The sequence below is a fragment of the Myotis yumanensis genome, unplaced genomic scaffold, assembly GCF_028538775.1.
Source record: "Myotis yumanensis isolate MYYU_CA2020_CCGP unplaced genomic scaffold, mMyoYum1.0.hap1 SCAF_14, whole genome shotgun sequence".
NCBI classification, from domain to species: domain Eukaryota; kingdom Metazoa; phylum Chordata; class Mammalia; order Chiroptera; family Vespertilionidae; genus Myotis; species Myotis yumanensis.
Window position 1 is genome coordinate 8,603,257 of NW_027223765.1, and position 19,295 is coordinate 8,622,551.

Sequence of the window (19,295 nt, forward strand, 5' to 3'; positions counted from 1 at the left end):
TCAAAAGCAACTTCTGCTGATGCCAGGGCAGGAGTTGAAGGCTCATCCTCTCCTTGGCTGGCTACTACAAGGCAGCCTCCCCACACCTTTCCTCACCTGTTGCCTCAGGCCTGCTTCCTTTTTCTCTTTGTTCAGCTATCTTCTGCCAGATGCCTAGGTCATTCTTTTCATCTACTGTTTGCTGAAACCCAAAGCTTTTTTACTAAAATTAACCAGTTCACCCTAATCAGATGGTACATGGGCCAATCCCTGGGAAAAGTACAGAAGAGAGAATTACAGAGAAATGGAGCCAGAGCCATCAGATTTAGTCAGTCCCCCTTCTTTTGGACTTAAAGCTATGAACTTAAAATTTTCATTATCATTTGAGCTGGATTGAGAGGGGTTTTCTGGAATTTACCACCATAGGCCACCTATAGGTTTGCTCCACTCCCCCTGCTCCTGCAAAAAAAGGAGGACATACAAACAGGAAATGGCTTTAATGTTCTACTTTTAACTATGAGATTTGAAGCCTTATTATAAAAGCAATCTCATATTTTAATAAGATTTCTCTTCTCTCAATCCTCATAGCAGTTATATTTTATACACTCTCATGGTCTCTGACTTGCTTGCACTTCCACCCTGATAAGAGGCTGTCTTGCAGTGGGGAGGGGAATGCCTTTTTTTGTCTCCACCCTCCCCCCCTCCCCAATTTTTATTTATTGATTTTGAGAGAGAGAGCGCTGGCGGGAAGGGAGAGAGAGAAACACGATTTGTTGTTTTACTTATGTATGCATTTGTTGATTGATTCTTGTATGTGCCCTGACCTGGATTGAACTCGCAACCTTGGTGTATCCGGACAATGCTCTAATCAACTGAGCTACTGGGCCAGGGCTTGTCTTTTCTTGTTCTGCCCATTTTTAACCTCTGCTTGATTATTTAGGATCTGACTATCCACAGAGATAAGATAGGTAAACTTTGATATTTACTTGGAGGTTCACAGGCTGAAGTTGAATGTCTGTAATCCAGTATTTTACCACAATGCTTTGTACCTATCAGGTGAATTTTGTCATATGTAGATAGCTTCACCCTCAGTAAGTTTTCTATTCTGCTTTTCTTCTCTGTGTATAATAGTTGGGAGTTGGGAAGAGCATTACCTCACCTCTTTGTGTTTTGTTTTGATGCTCTAGGTCAGGATGGCTCACTAGTTGGCTTCCCACATGGTGCCCTACGTCTACATCACACCTTAAAGAAGCTGAAGAGAAAATTTTAAAATGTAAGGCTTTCTCCTTATATGTTAACAGTTGTTTGCTAAAATAGGTCCAATATTCACATTGTCCTGAAACTTAAGATTTTGTGGTGTGTTACTTGTTTGGCAAAAGAATTTTTTTTTCTTTTTCATGTCATGAGCAAGTACCTAAATGTGGGGGGACAGGGGCTCCCAAACTTGTTGGTCTTGAGTGTCTGTTATATTCTTAAATTAGTAAGGACCCTAAGGAGCTTTGTTTATAGGTAATAGGTATCATTTACGATACTAGATATTAAGACTGAATAATTTAAAATATGTTAATTTATTAATTTATTTTAAATAATAGTAATTAACCTATACAGGTTAAAAGAAGTAACATATTTCTAAAAATAACTACTTTTCAAATAGAAATGTATTAAGAAGTGTAGCGTTGTTTACATGCTTGCAAATCTCTTTACTGTCTGACTTAATATAAGGCATCTGGATTCTCATATTTGCTTCTGCATTTAGACTGTTGGTAATCACATCTTTGGTCATCTCTGGAAAACTCCACTATGTACCCTCAAAGAATAAGATTGAAAGGCAAATATAAAATATTAATATTATTATGAAAATAGAGTTGACCTCGTAGATCTCCTAAAAGAGTCTTAGGGGTTCCCCAGAGGTCCCTAGACTATGCTTTGAGAATAGGCTGTAGCCAGTCCAGAGCAGATGTCTTGTAGAATGGAACAAGTTCTGGACCAGAACAAGGTAACCTGGTCTAGGCCTAGATATGCAGTCAGGTTGTTACAAGATCTTGGACAAGTCACTTTTCTCAGCTTCCTGATGTTTACCTATAAAACAAGGGGGTAGGAGGATCCTTAAAATTCCTTTCAGTTCTAGTATTCTGGGACTCTTTAATTCTACATTTATAATGGTGTGGAAACCTTTTTGTTTGTTTCTTTCTTATGGACACTGTAATTCACCCAAACTTGTACTGTCTAGGTCAGCGGTTCTCAACCTGTGGGTCGCAACCCCTTTGGCGGTTGAACGACCCTTTCACAGGGGTCGCCTAAGACCATCCTGCATATCAGATATTTACATTACGATTCATAACAGTAGCAACATTACAGTTATGAAGTAGCAATGAAAATAATTTTATGGTTGGGTCACAACATGAGGAACTGTATTTAAAGGGCCAGAAGGTTGAGAACCACTGGTCTAGGTGTTCCCAGGTATCTGTGGGTATACTTTTAAGCAATAGTGTTTATGGTATACCAGTAGTTCTGTTCTGCTGCTACAATTTAGAGGCGTGGATTAAGCGATGCAGTTCACATATATGATTGTTGTGTATGTATGTGCAGATATTTGTTGTGTATGTCATGTATGTTTTTCATCCACTCTACCACAAATAAATTTTCTTGTTTGTGCATTTGAATGATTCAGGAGTAAGTGACCATAACTGAATATAGCCATAGGAAGGGACAGTTAGTCATCTTACATGGATTTTCAGCATGAAAATAAATTTCTACTCTATATGCTTGGGTAATCATCTTCTCTATAAAGCTGGGAAAAATGTCATTGTGGTTTACTAAAGAAATTCTTACAAACTGCTGAGCTCACATGTGGCGGGGCGGGGCTTCCCCTGTGCCTCCAGGTTACCTAGGTCCTCAACTCTGTGGAGTTCAACCTTGACTGTGTTCATGGCACTTATTATATCCAAGGTGGAGTGGTTGGCACTTCAAGGTGGCCAATACCTTGCATCTGGTTGCGGTGCCTAAAAGGCCAACTCATGGGTTTGAGCGTGATGAGAAATTTCTGAGGAAGATGTACCAGGTGCTGCTGAAGGTGGATGTGTTGGAGGGCAACCTGCAATGCCCAGAGTCTGCACATATGTTCCCATCGGCTTGGGATTCCCCAACATGCTGCTGACTGATGAGGAAAGCGAGACTTAACCATGCCAGGCATCAGTTTTCATTCTGTAACTGTGTGTATCTTAGTTTGTGTTTGTACTGTTTGCTAATTATATACCCAACCCTTGACCCAGTGACACACTAGACACAGTGAGTGTCCTTGAGTTTGGTATTGATTTTTCCTCATTAAAGGTTCAAAACAAACAGAAATTCTTGTCAGGAGATAAGAAAGGGTACTAGATGCCCAGCTCATGCATTTAACAAACATACTGATTTCCTACTGCTAAGTTCTAGGGATGCAAATAGGAGTGAGAATTGCCCCCTGGTTCAATATCAGACATTAAAGCAAGTGACTAATGCAGGGAGTGAACTTGGCTCTCCACTGGTTGTCCACTGCAAGTGAATATCACAAACAAATAAGGGGACATCTAAAGTGTGTAGCCATTCAGTTGATAATTTAATGTAAATGAATTTCAGATTAGTTTCATCTTTAGTCTTTTTGGGGGATATTTAAAGTACTGTATTTAGTCTACAGCACTGAAGGCAAGTAAGAATTTTTATCTACAAAATGATGATGATTTGCACTTTCTAGAGAGAATGTTGGACTTGAACTCACATTATTGTCACTTTATGCTGAGGAGTTCCTACCATAACATGTCTCCTTTTTCCCTCTAAACTCTGAAATGACTTAAGATTCCAGTTATGTGTTTAAATACAGATACTGTTAATCCTTCCCTAAATTTATTATTTACTTTTTAGGGAAAAAGATTTCTTTTGAGTCTGAACTTTAGTCTTCAATGCTTAATCTTCAAGTGTTAGAAAAATTCAAGGTGGCATTCTTTTGTTTGCAAGGATAGAGACCTCCAAATAATGGATTCAGTGAATATTGAGTTCCTCTCCATTTCTAAGGGTGTAGTACTCTCATTTGATGGATGTGGGAAGAAGTCTAAAGAACTACATGACTTGCCAAAAGACCTTGACCACAGGAACTTGAGACTTGTCTGAGATGGATTGTCCCACTTAGATGTAAAATATGATCATTAAGAATTACTTGCTTCAGTGAAATGTATACTTTTTTTTTTAGGGATGATATAATAAAGGCTAAGATCATATGAACGGCAACCAGATGATTTGTAGATTATTAATTTCTGATTGCTCTGAGAATACTTCCCTTCTCAGAGATAGTGAAGCTAAGCAGAATTTTTCTTTTATGTTTTTTTTTTTAGGTGTCCCCTGTATATATAAGAAAGAAGCTGTTCGTGTATCTAATGGAAATAAAATATGGACACTGAAGTTCTCTTACGATGTTCCAAATAAGACTCCACTTGTCCTCCTCCATGGTTTTGGAGGAGGTCTTGGACTCTGGGCACTTAACTATGAAGATCTTTGCACCGATAGACCCGTCTATGCTTTTGACCTGTTGGGCTTTGGACGAAGTAGTAGACCCATGTTTGATAATGATGCAGAAGAAGTGGAGAATCAGTTTGTGGAATCCATTGAAGAGTGGAGATGTGCCCTAGGACTGGACAAAATGATCTTGCTTGGACACAACCTGGGTGGGTTCTTGGCTGCTGCTTACTCACTGAAGTACCCGAAAAGGTAAGTGATGGTGACAGAAGAGAAGCACCTGTGCTAGTCTCTAGTTTCCATCTTTGGTGGTTGGTACCTGAGCCTTACAAGACAGATTCTCTTAAAGGACCCTAAACACATCACAACTAATGGCCAATTTAGTAGCTGAAGTAATGATGTCACATTTTCCTATTACACATGCTACATACACATTTATAGAAGCTTAAGAAGGGACTTTCTATTTGTTAAACTTAGAATATATACAGTTGAAGTCACAAATAAAAGTTGTTGTGGTATTGCTCTCTATTATTATCATTAGACTTATGGATCCAGCAGGTTTTTCCAGTTTGTAATAAGCTGTAATAGGAAACCAGAAAGTTAGAAATTAGAAAACCTAGTGCTATGTTTTGACTTAGAGCAAAATCACTTAATCTCTAAGCTTTAGTTTCCTCTAAACTATAGAAAATATACCTACATAGTCTATTTTACAGGGTTTTTTAATTGTACTGTGCCCTAACATTTATTGTTATAGAATTATTTTTCTAGTCAATGAATTAATAAGTGTTTGCCTCAGAATCTTTGTAGCATCTCCTCCTTTCTCTACCTGATTTTCTTGTGTTATTTCCTATTATTTATGTTACTTCTCTGAGGGGAGGTCACGTTAGAGTGCTAAAAAAAATGGGAGAAAAGCTCATTTTTGTTTTGTTCATCTTTCGGAAAGAAACAAATAATAATCAGCATTTTTGGTTGCCAGTGTATTTTTCTATTGGAATAATTTTTAAATCCAACCAACTGTGACATTGAGGTCTGTGAATGAGACATTGGGTGGTGGCCATTTTCAGAGTGCATTTATGCACCGTGAGGCTGCCCATTGCATAACTCCATGTGCACGTGGAGCAGCAGCCCGGTGTACCTGAGGTTTTCTTCCTCTGGAGCAGCCAACTTTTCTCTACAGATTCTTTTTTATTTTTTATTTTCTTGGTTTTTTTACAGAGAGGAAGGGAGAGGGATAGAGAGTTAGAAACATCGATGAGAGAAAAACATCGATCAGCTGCCTCCTGCACACTCCCTACTGGGGATGTGCCCACAACCAAGGTACATGCCCTTGACCGGAATCGAACCTGGGGCCCTTGAGTCCGAAGGCCGATGCTCTATCCACTGAGCCAAACCAGTTAGGGCTACAGATTCTTTATTTAAACTTCATTTACACTTGACTTTTGTGGAGAGTTTATAGTCCTGTGTGCTAGACAGTTTTTTTCAACTGGCAGATCAGTTCTTTTAAAAAAAATGAAATTTTCTTCGCCTCATTGGCTGTTTGGGATTACTGCCTTTGTGTCCTCTTGGTGACAAATGTTTGTCACTGAGAGAAGGAAGTGGAGACTTTTCTGGTATTAGACAACAGGGTATTTGTGGAGATTGGACTTCCTTTGTTTCGTAACAGATGTTTATGAGGTCACTCTTGTGGTATTTATCCCTTGGAGATGTGACATGGGGTCTCTTGGGCCAGACTGGTTATGAAACCCCTGAGTCTTAGAATCCTGGCCCTTCATGGCTGTCTGCTATTTAAGTTAGGGAGATTTTCATTTGCAGTTGTGAAATGTTTAAAGAAATAAGGTGTTTCACATTGATTTAGAAGGGAATGATTACTTTAAAATTACCTATAAAAAAGGATAGCAACATATTTTGAATGACATGGCTGACAGAACAGGTATCTAAAACAAATCCAGTGATTCCAGTCTTGTACTGACTACATTTATAGAAATTGATTTTTGAATGTTTGTGCCTAATACTAGAAATAAAACTAAAGTGCCAGGACCAAGAACCACCAAATATTAGCAATAGATGAATATGAGAATGCTTGAAATAATTAGCATGTTTAAATTGGCTGATTGCTAACAAATATTGAGTGGAACTCTATAGAATGTGTTGAATAGTCAATCTTGAATTCTTAACTGCATAACTTAAATTATTCAATACAAGTTAATTTCAAAATAATGAGATTCTCTGGATTTTCAAATATCCCAAATCATTAATGAAATTAAGTTGAAACCCTTTGCTTGGCACATAGTGGGTGCCCAGTTTTAAATGAATGAAACAAGGAGGCCACTGGACTGATGTGGCTCTAATGCCATGGCCTGTGTAAGCAAACAGGAATCTAAGCCTGTCAATGTCTCAAGGTTATGAAATCAAAAACTAAGGACATTGAATCACAAACAGCCAGTCTTTCCTCTTGCTCAGTGGAGCATTCCTAACTATCACTGGTTTGGCACTGCCTGATTCAAATTGGTTTTTGCTCAAATAAACTCTTAACATTTTTAATATGCTTCATTTTATCTTTTACCAGTATCAACTAAGCAAGTATGGAACTAGCTACTCTAGATGTCTCTTACCCAACTTTCAGGTATTTCTTATAAAGAAAAGGACACTAAGAAATTAACAGTGTTTAGCAAAGAAATCCATTCCAAGTTACAACAGAGTAGGTTACAACTGGTCTTTACTTCTTCACTAAGGTTTTCAGATCATCTGACCTTTTGACCTTGCCTGGCTCTGTCTTCGGACTCTGCAGAGGTGGACTGAACATTTCTTCTCAGCCTTTCTTGAGAAGAAAGGTTGTTCTGCTTGATCTGAAGTTGGAGGTATTTAGTTTGTTGTGCTCTGGATCTGTCCCATTCTCCCCTCAGTGGCTTGGAGGCAATGGGAAATACCTGCCCCTAACTCGATCTGAGAATTGCTCATTTGTGCACTGACTAGAGTTCTTTCTGGTCCTTTTTTCCCCTTTCCTTGTTGCATAAGTAGGTCCTGCAGACTCCCTTGTGCATTTTGGTTCTTGGTCTGAATATTCTTCTTGTTATATTATATCTGGTTGGTGGCAGAACTTAAAATTCATGGAAGTCAGGTTATATACCTTCGTTAGCACTGAGACTCAGCTGTCCCAAAGGGTTAGAGCTTGTGTGTTGTCCACCACTTTGCCCTTTATACTGCAGTCTTCCAACTCAGGACCTACTCTAATGACTAACCTGGAGAAGAGTGCCTCTTTATGTTTTGAAACTGATGAGCTATTGTCCTCTTGTTCCTGCTCTGCTGGTTCTTTGTTTTTCGTGTAGTTCAAATCAGTCTCTGATTCTTGACAAAGATGTCTGATAAGATGACTCACATGTGGTGTCTGGGTGGACCCATTCCTTAATCCTCGATGTGAACTAACAATCCCATCATGCTATCAGCTACAGAATATGAGAGGTTAGGATCTGGTTTACTATACTAATTTAGATATACTACATTAAAACCAAGTAACTACTATCAAATGAGATGATCTCTTCATTAGAAAAGGAGGCGAGAAGATAGCCTAGGAACTTGGTCTACTGCTGGGCTATAAGAACCTGTGAGACAAAACCTGTGGTCAGGCTTTCCTGGAGGACGAAAGTTAAATTACTCACTGCTCAGGTGGTTCTTGCCACTGTCTTCCCAGCTCCCTGGATTGAATTCTTCTCCAGTAGTCTTCCTATTTTTGCTACTGTAACTATCTAACATTTACTTTATATTTATTATTTGATAACTTTGCACAATCTATCTCATTTAAAAGCCTTACAATAAAAAATAAGGGACAATTATTTTCTGAGGTAGTGGAAGTAGATGATATATATAACTCCAGTTTAAACATTGTTGCAGAACTTTAAAAAAATGGTTTTCAAACTTTTTTGACTATAACCCTCAGTATGAATTATATGTGTATGTGTCTGAAACAGTTTTGTGGAATGATACGCTTACATATTTTTCTACTCCACATAATATAATTTTATTAAAAAACAATCAGACCAGACTGGCTCTGACTCTCTAAATGGATTTTACTACCCACTAGTGAGTAATGACCTGCAAGATTAATATAAGAACTTATTTTGATGTTCTCATGTCATCTGGGGAACCAGGAAAATCCAGACTGGATAGCTCCTCTGCTTGTTACTTGATTGTACTTTACAAAATTTGTATATCCTTATAGACAAGGACTGAAAGGAAATGTGGACAACACTACTCCAAATGTTTACTGATATCTATTATGTGCTAAACACTATACTAGGCTGATGACACAGGATCAGTTATTGGAGCAATTTATCCTTGTTTAAAAAAGGGGGGGCATGTACTCTAGTATGTACACTTTGCATAATTTGTTAAGCTGGCATGCTTACCTGGGGATGCTGTTTTGCAGATCCGTAGTAAACAGGCAAGCCAAAATTAAGGCAGAACCAAAAGAATCACTTAACTCGACTTTCCCTCCCTCGAATTTTCCTTTGTCCTCCTCCTTCTTGGGTTAGCAGGTCCGTGAGTATCTAGAGCAGACTGTGCAAGATCCTACAACAAATTTTAACAAAAGTTTAGTCATCTTTTAGGGTGATTTTTTTCTTTAAGAGGTAAGTCAGTAGTGAATAATAACATTTTTTTCTTTTTTTTTGTTAATCTTTACCTGAGGCTATTTTCTCCATTGATTTTTAGAGAGAGTAGAAGGGAAGGGAAGAGACAGAGCGAGAGAAACATCGATTGGTTGCCTCTTGGGGATCGAGCCTGCAACCGAGGTATGTGCCCTTGACCGGAATCGAACCTGTGACCTTTCAGTCTGAGGGCCAACACTCTAACCACTGAGCCAAATTGGCTAGGGCAATAATACTATGTTTTAACATGAGTCTTTGCCACTTTCAACTAGGTGGCTATTTCATAAATTCTACTCATACCTCTGACCTATCCCCCTTCCTCAAATCTCAATGTGGGCTGTATGAGAGGAATTTAGGAGGAAGTCAAAATGTCAGAGATAGTCTCTGCCATTAAAACAAAACAAACTCATTCCCATCCCCCTTCCTTACACTATTATAAAATAATAGTCTCATAGAACTTTTATGAGTGAAGGCACTCAAAGTCTATAGAAATCTCTTGCATCACCCATTTCCACACAGATTCATAGTTACATTCTACAATTCTTGGCGTTATGAAATCTAGAGTATAGTATTAGGACCAGCCTGGAGTTGATAAAAGTGTAGGGCTTTGCCTTTACTAATATCTTTCTTTTTTGTGGCTTAGCTTGTCCTAAGGAGAGAGCCTTCTGCCCAGTGGCTTGTTGGCATCTGTTAGTGTTCTGGAGTCAGGAAATGTGCATTTTAATCCTTGTTCTACATTCACTAGCTTTATGTCCTGGAGCAGGTCACACAGTGCATCTCAGCTTCCTTCTCAAATCTGTGAGACAGAAGATTGGGCTGACTTCTCCAAGGGCCCTTGGAGCTCTGGGTCTGTGCGCTGAAACTTTCTGTTGGAGAAAATGCAGTCAGAACAAAGGACTCGTGTGCTGGCAAAAGAGAAAAACATTTAATATCAGGAATAATAGCCATCTTTACCCCGTGTGCCGGTTTCTTTACTTTTCTGTTTCATTTATGACTTAGGAAAGGAACTTTAGAATCATTGTCAATTCATCCCTGGGAGATTTTTGCTGGCATTTGTTGGCTGTTTTGTTTACAGTTGAATATCATCTGTGTCGGGAGGACCCTTATGCTCTGCTTAAATCTGCGTGATTTACTATATAATATGATGCAGCCACTGGAAGAAAGTACCGCTGAGAGTTCTGGCTTTCTCTCATCAGGAAGCAGTTTCAAAAGATGGAAAAATAAAACTATTAGTGATATGAAACAATTTTATATGAGTTTGGACTGAAAAATTTATCTTTTGTCAGTAAGGAAGAAAATTAGGAAAGGATAGAATCTGAGGCCAGTTTAGCATGATGTCATGGGTAGGGTAGGTGTGCTCCTGTTCACCAAAATAGCATCCAAAACTAGGAGGTACCTTTTCAGCCCATTTTGTTACATTATCCTTATGTTTGTGGAAAGTCAATTTAAAGTTCTTTTGAACCCACTTAAACTCCTAAGCTATTTTATGAGTGTAATATTAATCTTCAGTCATTTCTGCAGTGTCAACCTTGAGATAGATTGAACCACTGAATTTTTCTGAGTGGTCATCTGTCAGAATGTAGCTTAAACAACAACAAATACCATTTCTCAAGAATAGTCACACAATATCATATACCCTTAGATAATATCTCTCAAATCCTATCAAATCTCAAAAGTTTATATGTAATAAGAACATGATGTAACCCATTCAGCCATTGGTCTTGTCTGTAATGTGAAGGTTGTTGAAGGTGGTTCTTTTGTCTTTACTTCATAAATTGTGTTAATTCTTGACACTCTAGGGTGAAATTGCCAAATGAACTTTTATCTGTTCTTTTCCCAACAGGGTAAATCATCTCATTTTAGTGGAGCCTTGGGGTTTCCCTGAGCGACCGGACCTTGCTGATCAAGACAGACCAATTCCAGTCTGGATCAGAGCCCTGGGAGCAGTATTGACTCCCTTTAACCCTTTAGCTGGCCTCAGGATTGCAGGACCCTTTGGTGAGTGCTTAGATCTGTACCCTAGGAAAGCAGAATGTTTATAGATGAGCAGTAAAGAAGTATTTATTGATTACCATTGTTAGTCAACATCTTAAAAACAAAGAGAAAAACTGAACCTTTTTCTCCTCTAAAAAGTATCAGTCCATGCATAAAGATGAATGAAACCAGATTCTTCTCCTCAATGAGGAGTCTTTATAGGTCAACGCTATAGGTAATTAGCAAAGCCAAGAACGTGGAAAATGCTGAGGGTGAGGTCAGTAAGCCCAGGGACTGGGGGTGGAGGGGAAATGCTATGTGGATCTGTTGGTGGGCGTTAGATTAGAGAGCACTTGTCAGGCTGATGATATCCAGCTGCAGAGAAGATACCCAGCTGCAGAGATCATATCCAGCTGCAGAGACCATGTCCAGCTGCAGAGAAGATAACCAGCTACATAGATCATGTCCAGCTGCAGAGATCATGTCCAGCTGCAGAGATCATATCCAGTTACAGAGATCATGTCCAGCTGCAGAGACCATGTCCAGCTGCAGAGAAGATAGCCAGCTGTAGAGATCATGTCCAGCTGCAGAGAAGATACCCAGCTGTAGAGACCATGTCCAGCTGCAGAGATCATGTCTAGCTGCAGAGACCATGTCTAGCTGCAGAGACCATGTCCAGCTGCAGAAATCATGTCCAGCTGCAGAGACCATGTCCAGCTGCAGAGATCATGTCTAGCTGCAGAGACCATGTCTAGCTGCAGAGATCATGTCTAGCTGCAGAGATCATGTCCAGTTGTAGAGATCATGTCCAGCTGCAGAGAAGATAACCAGCTACAGAGATCATGTCGAAGCCTGACGTGATCTACCATGGAGATGACTTACAGATTCTTTTCTCGTCTGGTAATGTCAGAGGGTTAAAATAAAGAAGTTCTTTTCTGCAAAGATTTTGGGAACTCTTGTTTTGTGTTTCCAGTCATATTTTGAGGTACCAGTGCTTAGTCTTTGATTTAAATTCATTTGACTCTCAGCTCCTCTGTTTTAGTCTCAAAGCCAAGGGAGTTTCCTTCCTTTTTGTCACAGATGGTGATGGTCTGGACCTCCTCTGAACTACCTAAGAGTCTGTGTAGTAAATGGTTTCGACTTGATCAGAGTCACACAAGTAGCAGTTATGGGAAAAATAAAGTATGAAAAGAAATTAGGAGACAACGGTGGAGGACGGATGCCTCCTATTTATGCTTGCACGTGAAGGTGGTGGTGGTGATGGGGAGTAATGTAGACTATTAACTACACCATACACATTCTTGATGGAGCTGCATAGTTCCTTCAGAAATAAAAAGGAATGTCACTAAAGAACTAAGACCTTGTTAGAATAATAGGCAGTGATAGCAGAAAGGGAAACTGGTTAGTCCCTGGGGCCCAGAAATATGATGGCTCCTGCTCTTTATCTTCTTTCCTTTGGGGGCCTTGTCCCTGCTCTCCCCTCAGGGCCATAGGACCACTGTGGATGCCTTAGCAGGGAGTATTGCTAGTGTCCCAAGCAGAAACCCTGAATTTATTTTTTCACAGAAATATATATATCTTGGAAAAATATAAATAAATTAATTTTATGTATGAGTTGCTCTATTCATCTGCCATGTTTAATAGAATTCATTTTCCTACAAAAACAAGTATTAGAAAATGATCATATGTTTTTGAAGAACATCTGTAAGTCACTATGGGACACTTTAATTCTTACCTTAAGCTCTCCTTAGGGAACTTGAGGAAAGCAGCTTCTAGGATATGTGTTTCTTTCCACCTAAAATATACATTTAAATACATATGTTGTAAGCATATAAGCAAACACTGAAACTTTCTGTATTAATCTATAAGTCAATTATAATTTAAAACACTGATAATTTAAAACATTCATTTTCTGTTAAATAGGTTTAAGTCTAGTACAGCGTTTAAGGCCTGATTTTAAACGGAAGTACTCTTCAATGTTTGAAGATGAGACTGTGACAGAATACATCTACCACTGTAATGTCCAGACTCCAAGGTAAGGCTTATCATTCTAAATATACTGTGTTCATAGTTTAGACTTTTCTCTTTTGAAAATATGTGAATAGTCTAGGACCATGGTCGGCAAACTGTAGCTCGCGAGCCACACGCGGCTCTTTGGCCCCCTGAGTGTGGCTCTTCCACAAAATACCACGTGCGGGCACGCACATACAGTGCGATTGAAACTTCGCGGCCCATGCGCAGAAGTCAGTATTTTGTGGAAGAGCCGGTATTTTGTGGAAGAGCCACACTCGAGGGGCCAAGAGCCACATGTGGCTCGCGAGCCGCGGTTTGCCAAGCCGCAGTTTGCTGACCACTGGTCTAGGAGATGTTATCAGTAGTTAAATGACTAATCCTTAAATTACTCATCTATTCTTGGAGCACTTTTTGTGTACTGGATTCTGATAGGAATCTAAAAAGCAAGACCTATTTTCTTCCCCTAAAATGCTTATGGATCACTTGAGGAAGTCTTAGTCTCAGGCATCTTTAAGAGATCATCAGAGTTGAGAGATAAGACTTCATATAAAACAGCATTCCCATACTGAATAGGAATGTTCTCCCAAAAAAAGGAGTGCTGGATTAAACAAACCTAAATGGTTTTCTCTATCATGGATCTTCTTAGGACCTTTTACTCTGCTAAGAGTAATACATCTCCCAAGTGCAGGGCAGATGCTCTGCAGCATTTTTCAAGTTCATTTGATGATTGCACCTCTCATTACTAAGCAGCTCTTAATGTTTGCAGTGGGCATGGAGTAAGTAAAGGGTGGGGGTAGGAGAAGAGAGATCCTGCATGTATTTTGGTAGTAATTACAAGGAGGGGGGAGGGGTGGTGGCGGGGGGGGGGGGGAGAGAATGAGAATAAGAATAGTATCCAGAGGGAGCAAGAAGGCCAAACACGGGTTTCTTATTTAAAAAAAAAAAAAAAGACTTAAAAAAAATATGGATAGTGTGTGCAAGGAACCAGTGGAGAAAACACCGCTCGAAGATGGTGGGGAGCTAGGAGGAGCCCAAAAGACAAGACCCTAGAGTTGGTAGGTTGAGGATCAAGAAGGGAGTAGGAAGGTGAGCGCTCCGGTTCTCATGCTTCTGTGTGTACCAGAATTATTGGAGCTTGTCAAAATGTGATTCCCAGAGTCAGGCTTAGCAGTTCTGGGCTGCATCTTTAACAGATGCTTCTAATGCAGTTAGGCCATGGCCCACACTTTAAAACATAGAAGTGGTACCTCATCTTATCTAAGATGGAGACTTGAGTGAAAGGCTTAGAGGCTAGATGCAGAAACAGTCTCCCTCACTTTTCTCCTCCCTAGCTTTTGACAGCGAATATGTATACCTACTTCATTAAAGATTGAGGCCATGGTAGGTATTGAAGTGTGGCTGTGGCCTCCGTCTTTAACAAAGTAGGTTAGAAGGAGGCTGCAGAGGTTTGGGGTCCTCAAGAGATTGTTTTGTGACTCAGGCAATCAGATCTGGTGGATTGGGTCTCCACACTTTATTGACTTGGTCCTACAGTTTTGAGTGGTCTATCCCAGATACATCATGTGTTTTCCTACACGGTCTTAGTGTTTTATTCTTCACTTACATTTCATGATTACTTGTGCCTGTGTAGCCTTTCTTACGGTGGAACTTAAAGTCTTCATAAAAGGCAATTCAGAATTATGCCCAGTACTGTAAGGGAAGCAAAAATGACAGCAAAACGGGTCTATCCTGGGAGTTCACAAAGTGTTGTATTGGTCACTCAGATAGCCATGGCTACAAGAGAAGAAGCAGGAAAGACTCAAGAGAACAGTTCATTATATTCACAGGTCCCAAGGGATCACAGAAAGGCCAGGCTTTGGACAGGAGACAGAAGACAGGAGCAAAGGGAAAGTCTAGGTCAGAGCCTCCATGGGGTCTTCCGAAAAGGCACACAGCAGCAGGTTAGCACTTGGGACTGGCCAGTGGAGTGACTTCGGTAGGCTCGAAGAATGGGGATAGTCTCTGGTTGCCCGGCACCTGGTCCTGAGATGAGTAAGGCAGAGAAACATTGCCTCCTAGAATGTCTGGGCCAACAGAAGAGGCAGGATTCTGCACTAGTTCATTTGCATATCAAAGGCTTGTTCCCTGTGGAGTCCTTTGTCACCTCTAAGAAATGGCTAGTTCCTGGAGTCACATTCTCTCAGCCAAAAAGGTTTTAAGATGTCACATGTCATAATATGCAGAAAGTTAAAAATATAAACAATACACAGAAAATGCTTAATTTTAATTTCTTCTTATCTTGGTATAGGCTTTGCCATTGCCTGTGAAAAGCTAGTGCTATGAACCTGTGGAAAAGCTGTCTTCTACATTTGAAATAAGTTAGAGTGAAAAAAATACATTTTAACTATCCCCATAGGAAATGTAATCATTTAATGACATGGAGTTAGGGCTGCAAGTTTTGATTTGGCTTTATTTAATTAACTAGAGTTTGGACATCCATGTTTATCTAACAAAGCACATATCTTCTGCAGGGTGTGTACAGAGGTGTAAATCTTCTGTGGGGTTGTTCCTTACAGTTTCTACTAAATTGATTTCTGTTTAAGCTGAGGTTTTTCTTAAGTGGGAAGAAGCTTAATGTGAGTGTGTTTTGATACATGCTCCTCCTCAGAAGTCATCCATGCGATTTTCTTCTTTTTCTTAAAGTGGTGAGACAGCATTCAGAAATATGACTATTCCTTATGGATGGGCAAAAAGGCCAATGCTCCAGCGAATCGGCAAAATGGACCCTGACATTCCAGTCTCGGTGATCTACGGTGCACGGTCCTGCATAGACGGCAATTCTGGCACCAGCATCCAGTCCTTACGACCACATTCATACGTGAAGACAATAGTAAGTGGGTGGGTTTTGGGGTTTTCGGTCGTAGGTGAGATCTGTCCTAATCTTTGCCTTCAGTGAGATTTCAGGCTACCTCAGCTGTGCACTGCAGCCTCGGTCTGAGATCTGGGATCACTTGTGATGGTAGGATTGGACCCACACTAGTCTTCATGTCTAGGCCGTGATTTGCCTTTCTTAAGGGCCTTGCCCGTCCTTAGAGCCGCAGTGTTTTTGAGGTGGGAGAGACTGGAAGCGGGGTAGGTCAGTAGCACCTTGGCCAATTCCCACCTCACAAAACAGCACATTCTCACTTTGTTCAGTTTATCTGCTGGCCCTGTCTTAGTGGTCAATTTGGAATGGTTTGTTTGTTTATTTTTTTGCATGTTAAAATTTTAATGAAGCTCAATAGATTTTTTTCTCTTTATTCTATCAGATAGTATTACTCTTTTTTTTAAAATTGATTTCACAGAGGGAGAGGGAGAGAGAGATAGAAACATCAATGATGAGAGAAAATCATTGATCAGCTGCCTCCTGCACGCCCCACATGGGGGATCAAGCCCTATGTCTTATTTACATATAACTGTTCTCACTTTCATTGATAAGTGTCTTTGCTTATGTCATTGCTTTAGTAAATCCGTTTCCTCACTGACCACCTGCTTTTCCTTTCCCAGGCCATCCTTGGGGCAGGGCATTATGTGTATGCAGATCAACCTGACGATTTCAACCACAAGGTGAAGGAGATCTGTGACACTGTGGACTGATCACCTGGGTGGTGGGGGAAGCCTGCTGACTGATACAGCTCCTCAGCCACAGTCAGTCCACGGTGAAGAGTAAGGAACACAACAGAACTAGGCAGTCTTCTTGACTGCACTTTGCACCTGTTTTCTCTGTGAAGCTGCTTGCACACTTAAACCAGTTAGTGCCTTCTAGAAGAATGCCTTTCTTTCTCCCTCACAAAGCCAAAATATACAAGAGCCTCCGAATCTAATAGCTTTAATAAAAGGTTGGTTGTCACTCTGCTGTACTGAGAAATGGTAATTTTTTCAACTGAAATTTTTTTCATTTCTGTCTAACTTTGCTATGTCAGGCACTTTTTATATTTCAATCTACATTGCCTATTTTAAAAAGTGATTTCTGTATCTATGTTTTATATACTGTAAAGGTGCACTTTATTTTCTTTGCTTGTATTTGCCATGTCTAATAACTGATATATAATGCATCAAAATTCAATGTGTTTTTATGTAAAAATGCGTCACCTTCTTAGAATACTTCACTTTTGAAATGGAGTGATGAGATAGCATTTTGGGTAAAAAGATAGGAATTGATCACTAGCATTAATTTTTCTGATTTTCCTCTGTACTCTAAGGCTGCAAAGCCATGGTCAGCATTTTAAATGTGATCCATCCTGACATAACTACAACAGTGTAACTCCTGGGGATCTCCTATGTGTGATGCAATTCTCCACTTCCAGCAAAACTCAACAGTAACACTTAGGTGATCCAAGTACTGAAAAGCCTTAACAAAGTCTATCCTTCTTACTCACATTAATATTGGTCTTTTCTGTGAGCCAGATGCAGCAAAGGAAACAGATTTCCTCACTGAGGGATAGTAGGACTGTTACCTTCCAGTAAGCCAAATCGTATATTTTCATTAACATCTAATCTTGTAGATTGGTGCTAAAACTGGATTATATTTTTACCACTAAATATAAAAATAGATAGTGCTGTTACATCTCATGGCACCAGAGATGAGCTAGCACTTGGGTTTGTTTGGTGTGTGTTTTGTGTTTTTTTAAAAGTTTTGTGTTAATTTACATGCTTGAATTTATACTAAAATTCTGTAAGGTTGATTGAACTATTTAACAACTGCCATCGAATGTAGTACTTTTTTGCTGTTTTAAAATGAGGAGAACCTCTGAGACTGTGAAAAAGCTCCATGTGGTAACTGGCTGCTGAGAAGACCCTTTGAAGAAGAAAACAGCAGGATTGGCACGGACATGGCATTTCTGACTCAGGTTTTGCTAATGTTCTTGTCTAGCAGAAAGGTGGTTATGGAAATAAAAACAGTAACCTAGAGCAAATGATGGTTTCATGTTTTTGACTGTTGCATTTTTTAAATGGTTAATGAGGAAATTTCTGGTTGGTAGAAGTAAGGTTGTATCACTTGTTGATTAACTGCCAAAAAGACTGAATGTTCTGTTTTCAACATTATTTTCCTTATAAAAGAATAGGCAACATACAGATTACACTGAAGCAAAACAGATAGGTTCCCAATGAATTTGTCTCATTTGTCAGATTAAGTAGGTTAGTGCCAAAGGTAAGAGCCAAGACATGTCCGATTTCTCTACCATTAGAACCAACATAGCCTTTACTTTTTCGTTAGTAGTTTAGATGACCAGATTCAAGCATATGTGGTACAAATAATTTGAGTGATGTTTTTGTATTTTTGTTTGACAGACTGTCCATCTCCCTTATTCATTCTTTGCTGGACAGATGACAGGTTTCTGTGCAGGAAGTCTGGTCGCAGCCCTCCGGGGGCGGGGAGGGGGGAGGTGAGAGGGGACAGTTTCTAGGTTCACTTAGTAAATGGGGTTTCAGCCACGAATGGGCCAAGTGGTTCAGGAAAAGATGTACCCAGTTGTCAAGTGGAAGTTATTTTCCTACTGACTGATTTTGCTTTATTTGAAAAATGTTGTCATAATTCTTATTAAAAGTTAAATTTTACCTTGGGCTATAGGATATGTAATTCTGTGAAGATTGAGCTAGCAGCGAAAATCAACAGTCCTCAAATTTCTAAACATACAGTGATTGCTAAATGTTTTTTAAAATCAATCACGGGATGTGATCTTTGCTAATTTATGCATAATGTACTCCAATGTTATTTTACAGAATAAATTTTACTGTGATAGTCACAACAAGACAACTGCTGTACATGTTCTTGAGTTTTCAGTATGGCCTGGTGTATTTACCACCCATTACTATAGGACCTTGGATCCAGTGAGTGTTCAGAACGCTAGGCATTCTGAGGGAAGGCGCAGTGCTGTGCCCTCCACACGTGGCCCCCGTGTTCACACATCCCTTCATATAATTTCTGTTTTCTTCTAAAACTAATTTTTAAAAAAAGTTTGTCTAGAATTGGTTTCAGAATATTACCTAGAAAACACTTTTGAAATGTCTTCACATATGTATTTTATATATTTATGTTTATATTTGAAGGGCACATTAGCTCCAATAAAACAAGAATTTTTCTCCCTGTATAAAGGTATTAGAAAAAACAAACAATTGCCAGGAGAGGCAATTGTTTTTAGCAATGATATTGGTGGTGTCATTTAAAACTGTGTTTATATA

At 39.5% G+C, this 19,295-nt stretch overlaps 1 protein-coding gene across 1 annotated transcript in view; it reads left to right on the forward strand.

Moving 5' to 3' along the window:
* ABHD5 (abhydrolase domain containing 5, lysophosphatidic acid acyltransferase) overlaps nt 1-18,028 on the forward strand; it is a 28,564-nt gene extending 10,536 nt beyond the window's left edge. The window contains exons 2-7 of the mRNA XM_070391625.1: nt 1,167-1,252; nt 4,344-4,716; nt 10,951-11,105; nt 13,005-13,116; nt 15,777-15,963; nt 16,620-18,028. Of these exons, the coding sequence (XP_070247726.1) occupies nt 1,167-1,252; nt 4,344-4,716; nt 10,951-11,105; nt 13,005-13,116; nt 15,777-15,963; nt 16,620-16,709 (1,003 nt within the window). The 3' untranslated portion in view covers nt 16,710-18,028. The remainder of the gene's footprint in view (nt 1-1,166; nt 1,253-4,343; nt 4,717-10,950; nt 11,106-13,004; nt 13,117-15,776; nt 15,964-16,619) is intronic.
* Nucleotides 18,029-19,295: the final 1,267 nt, after the last annotated feature.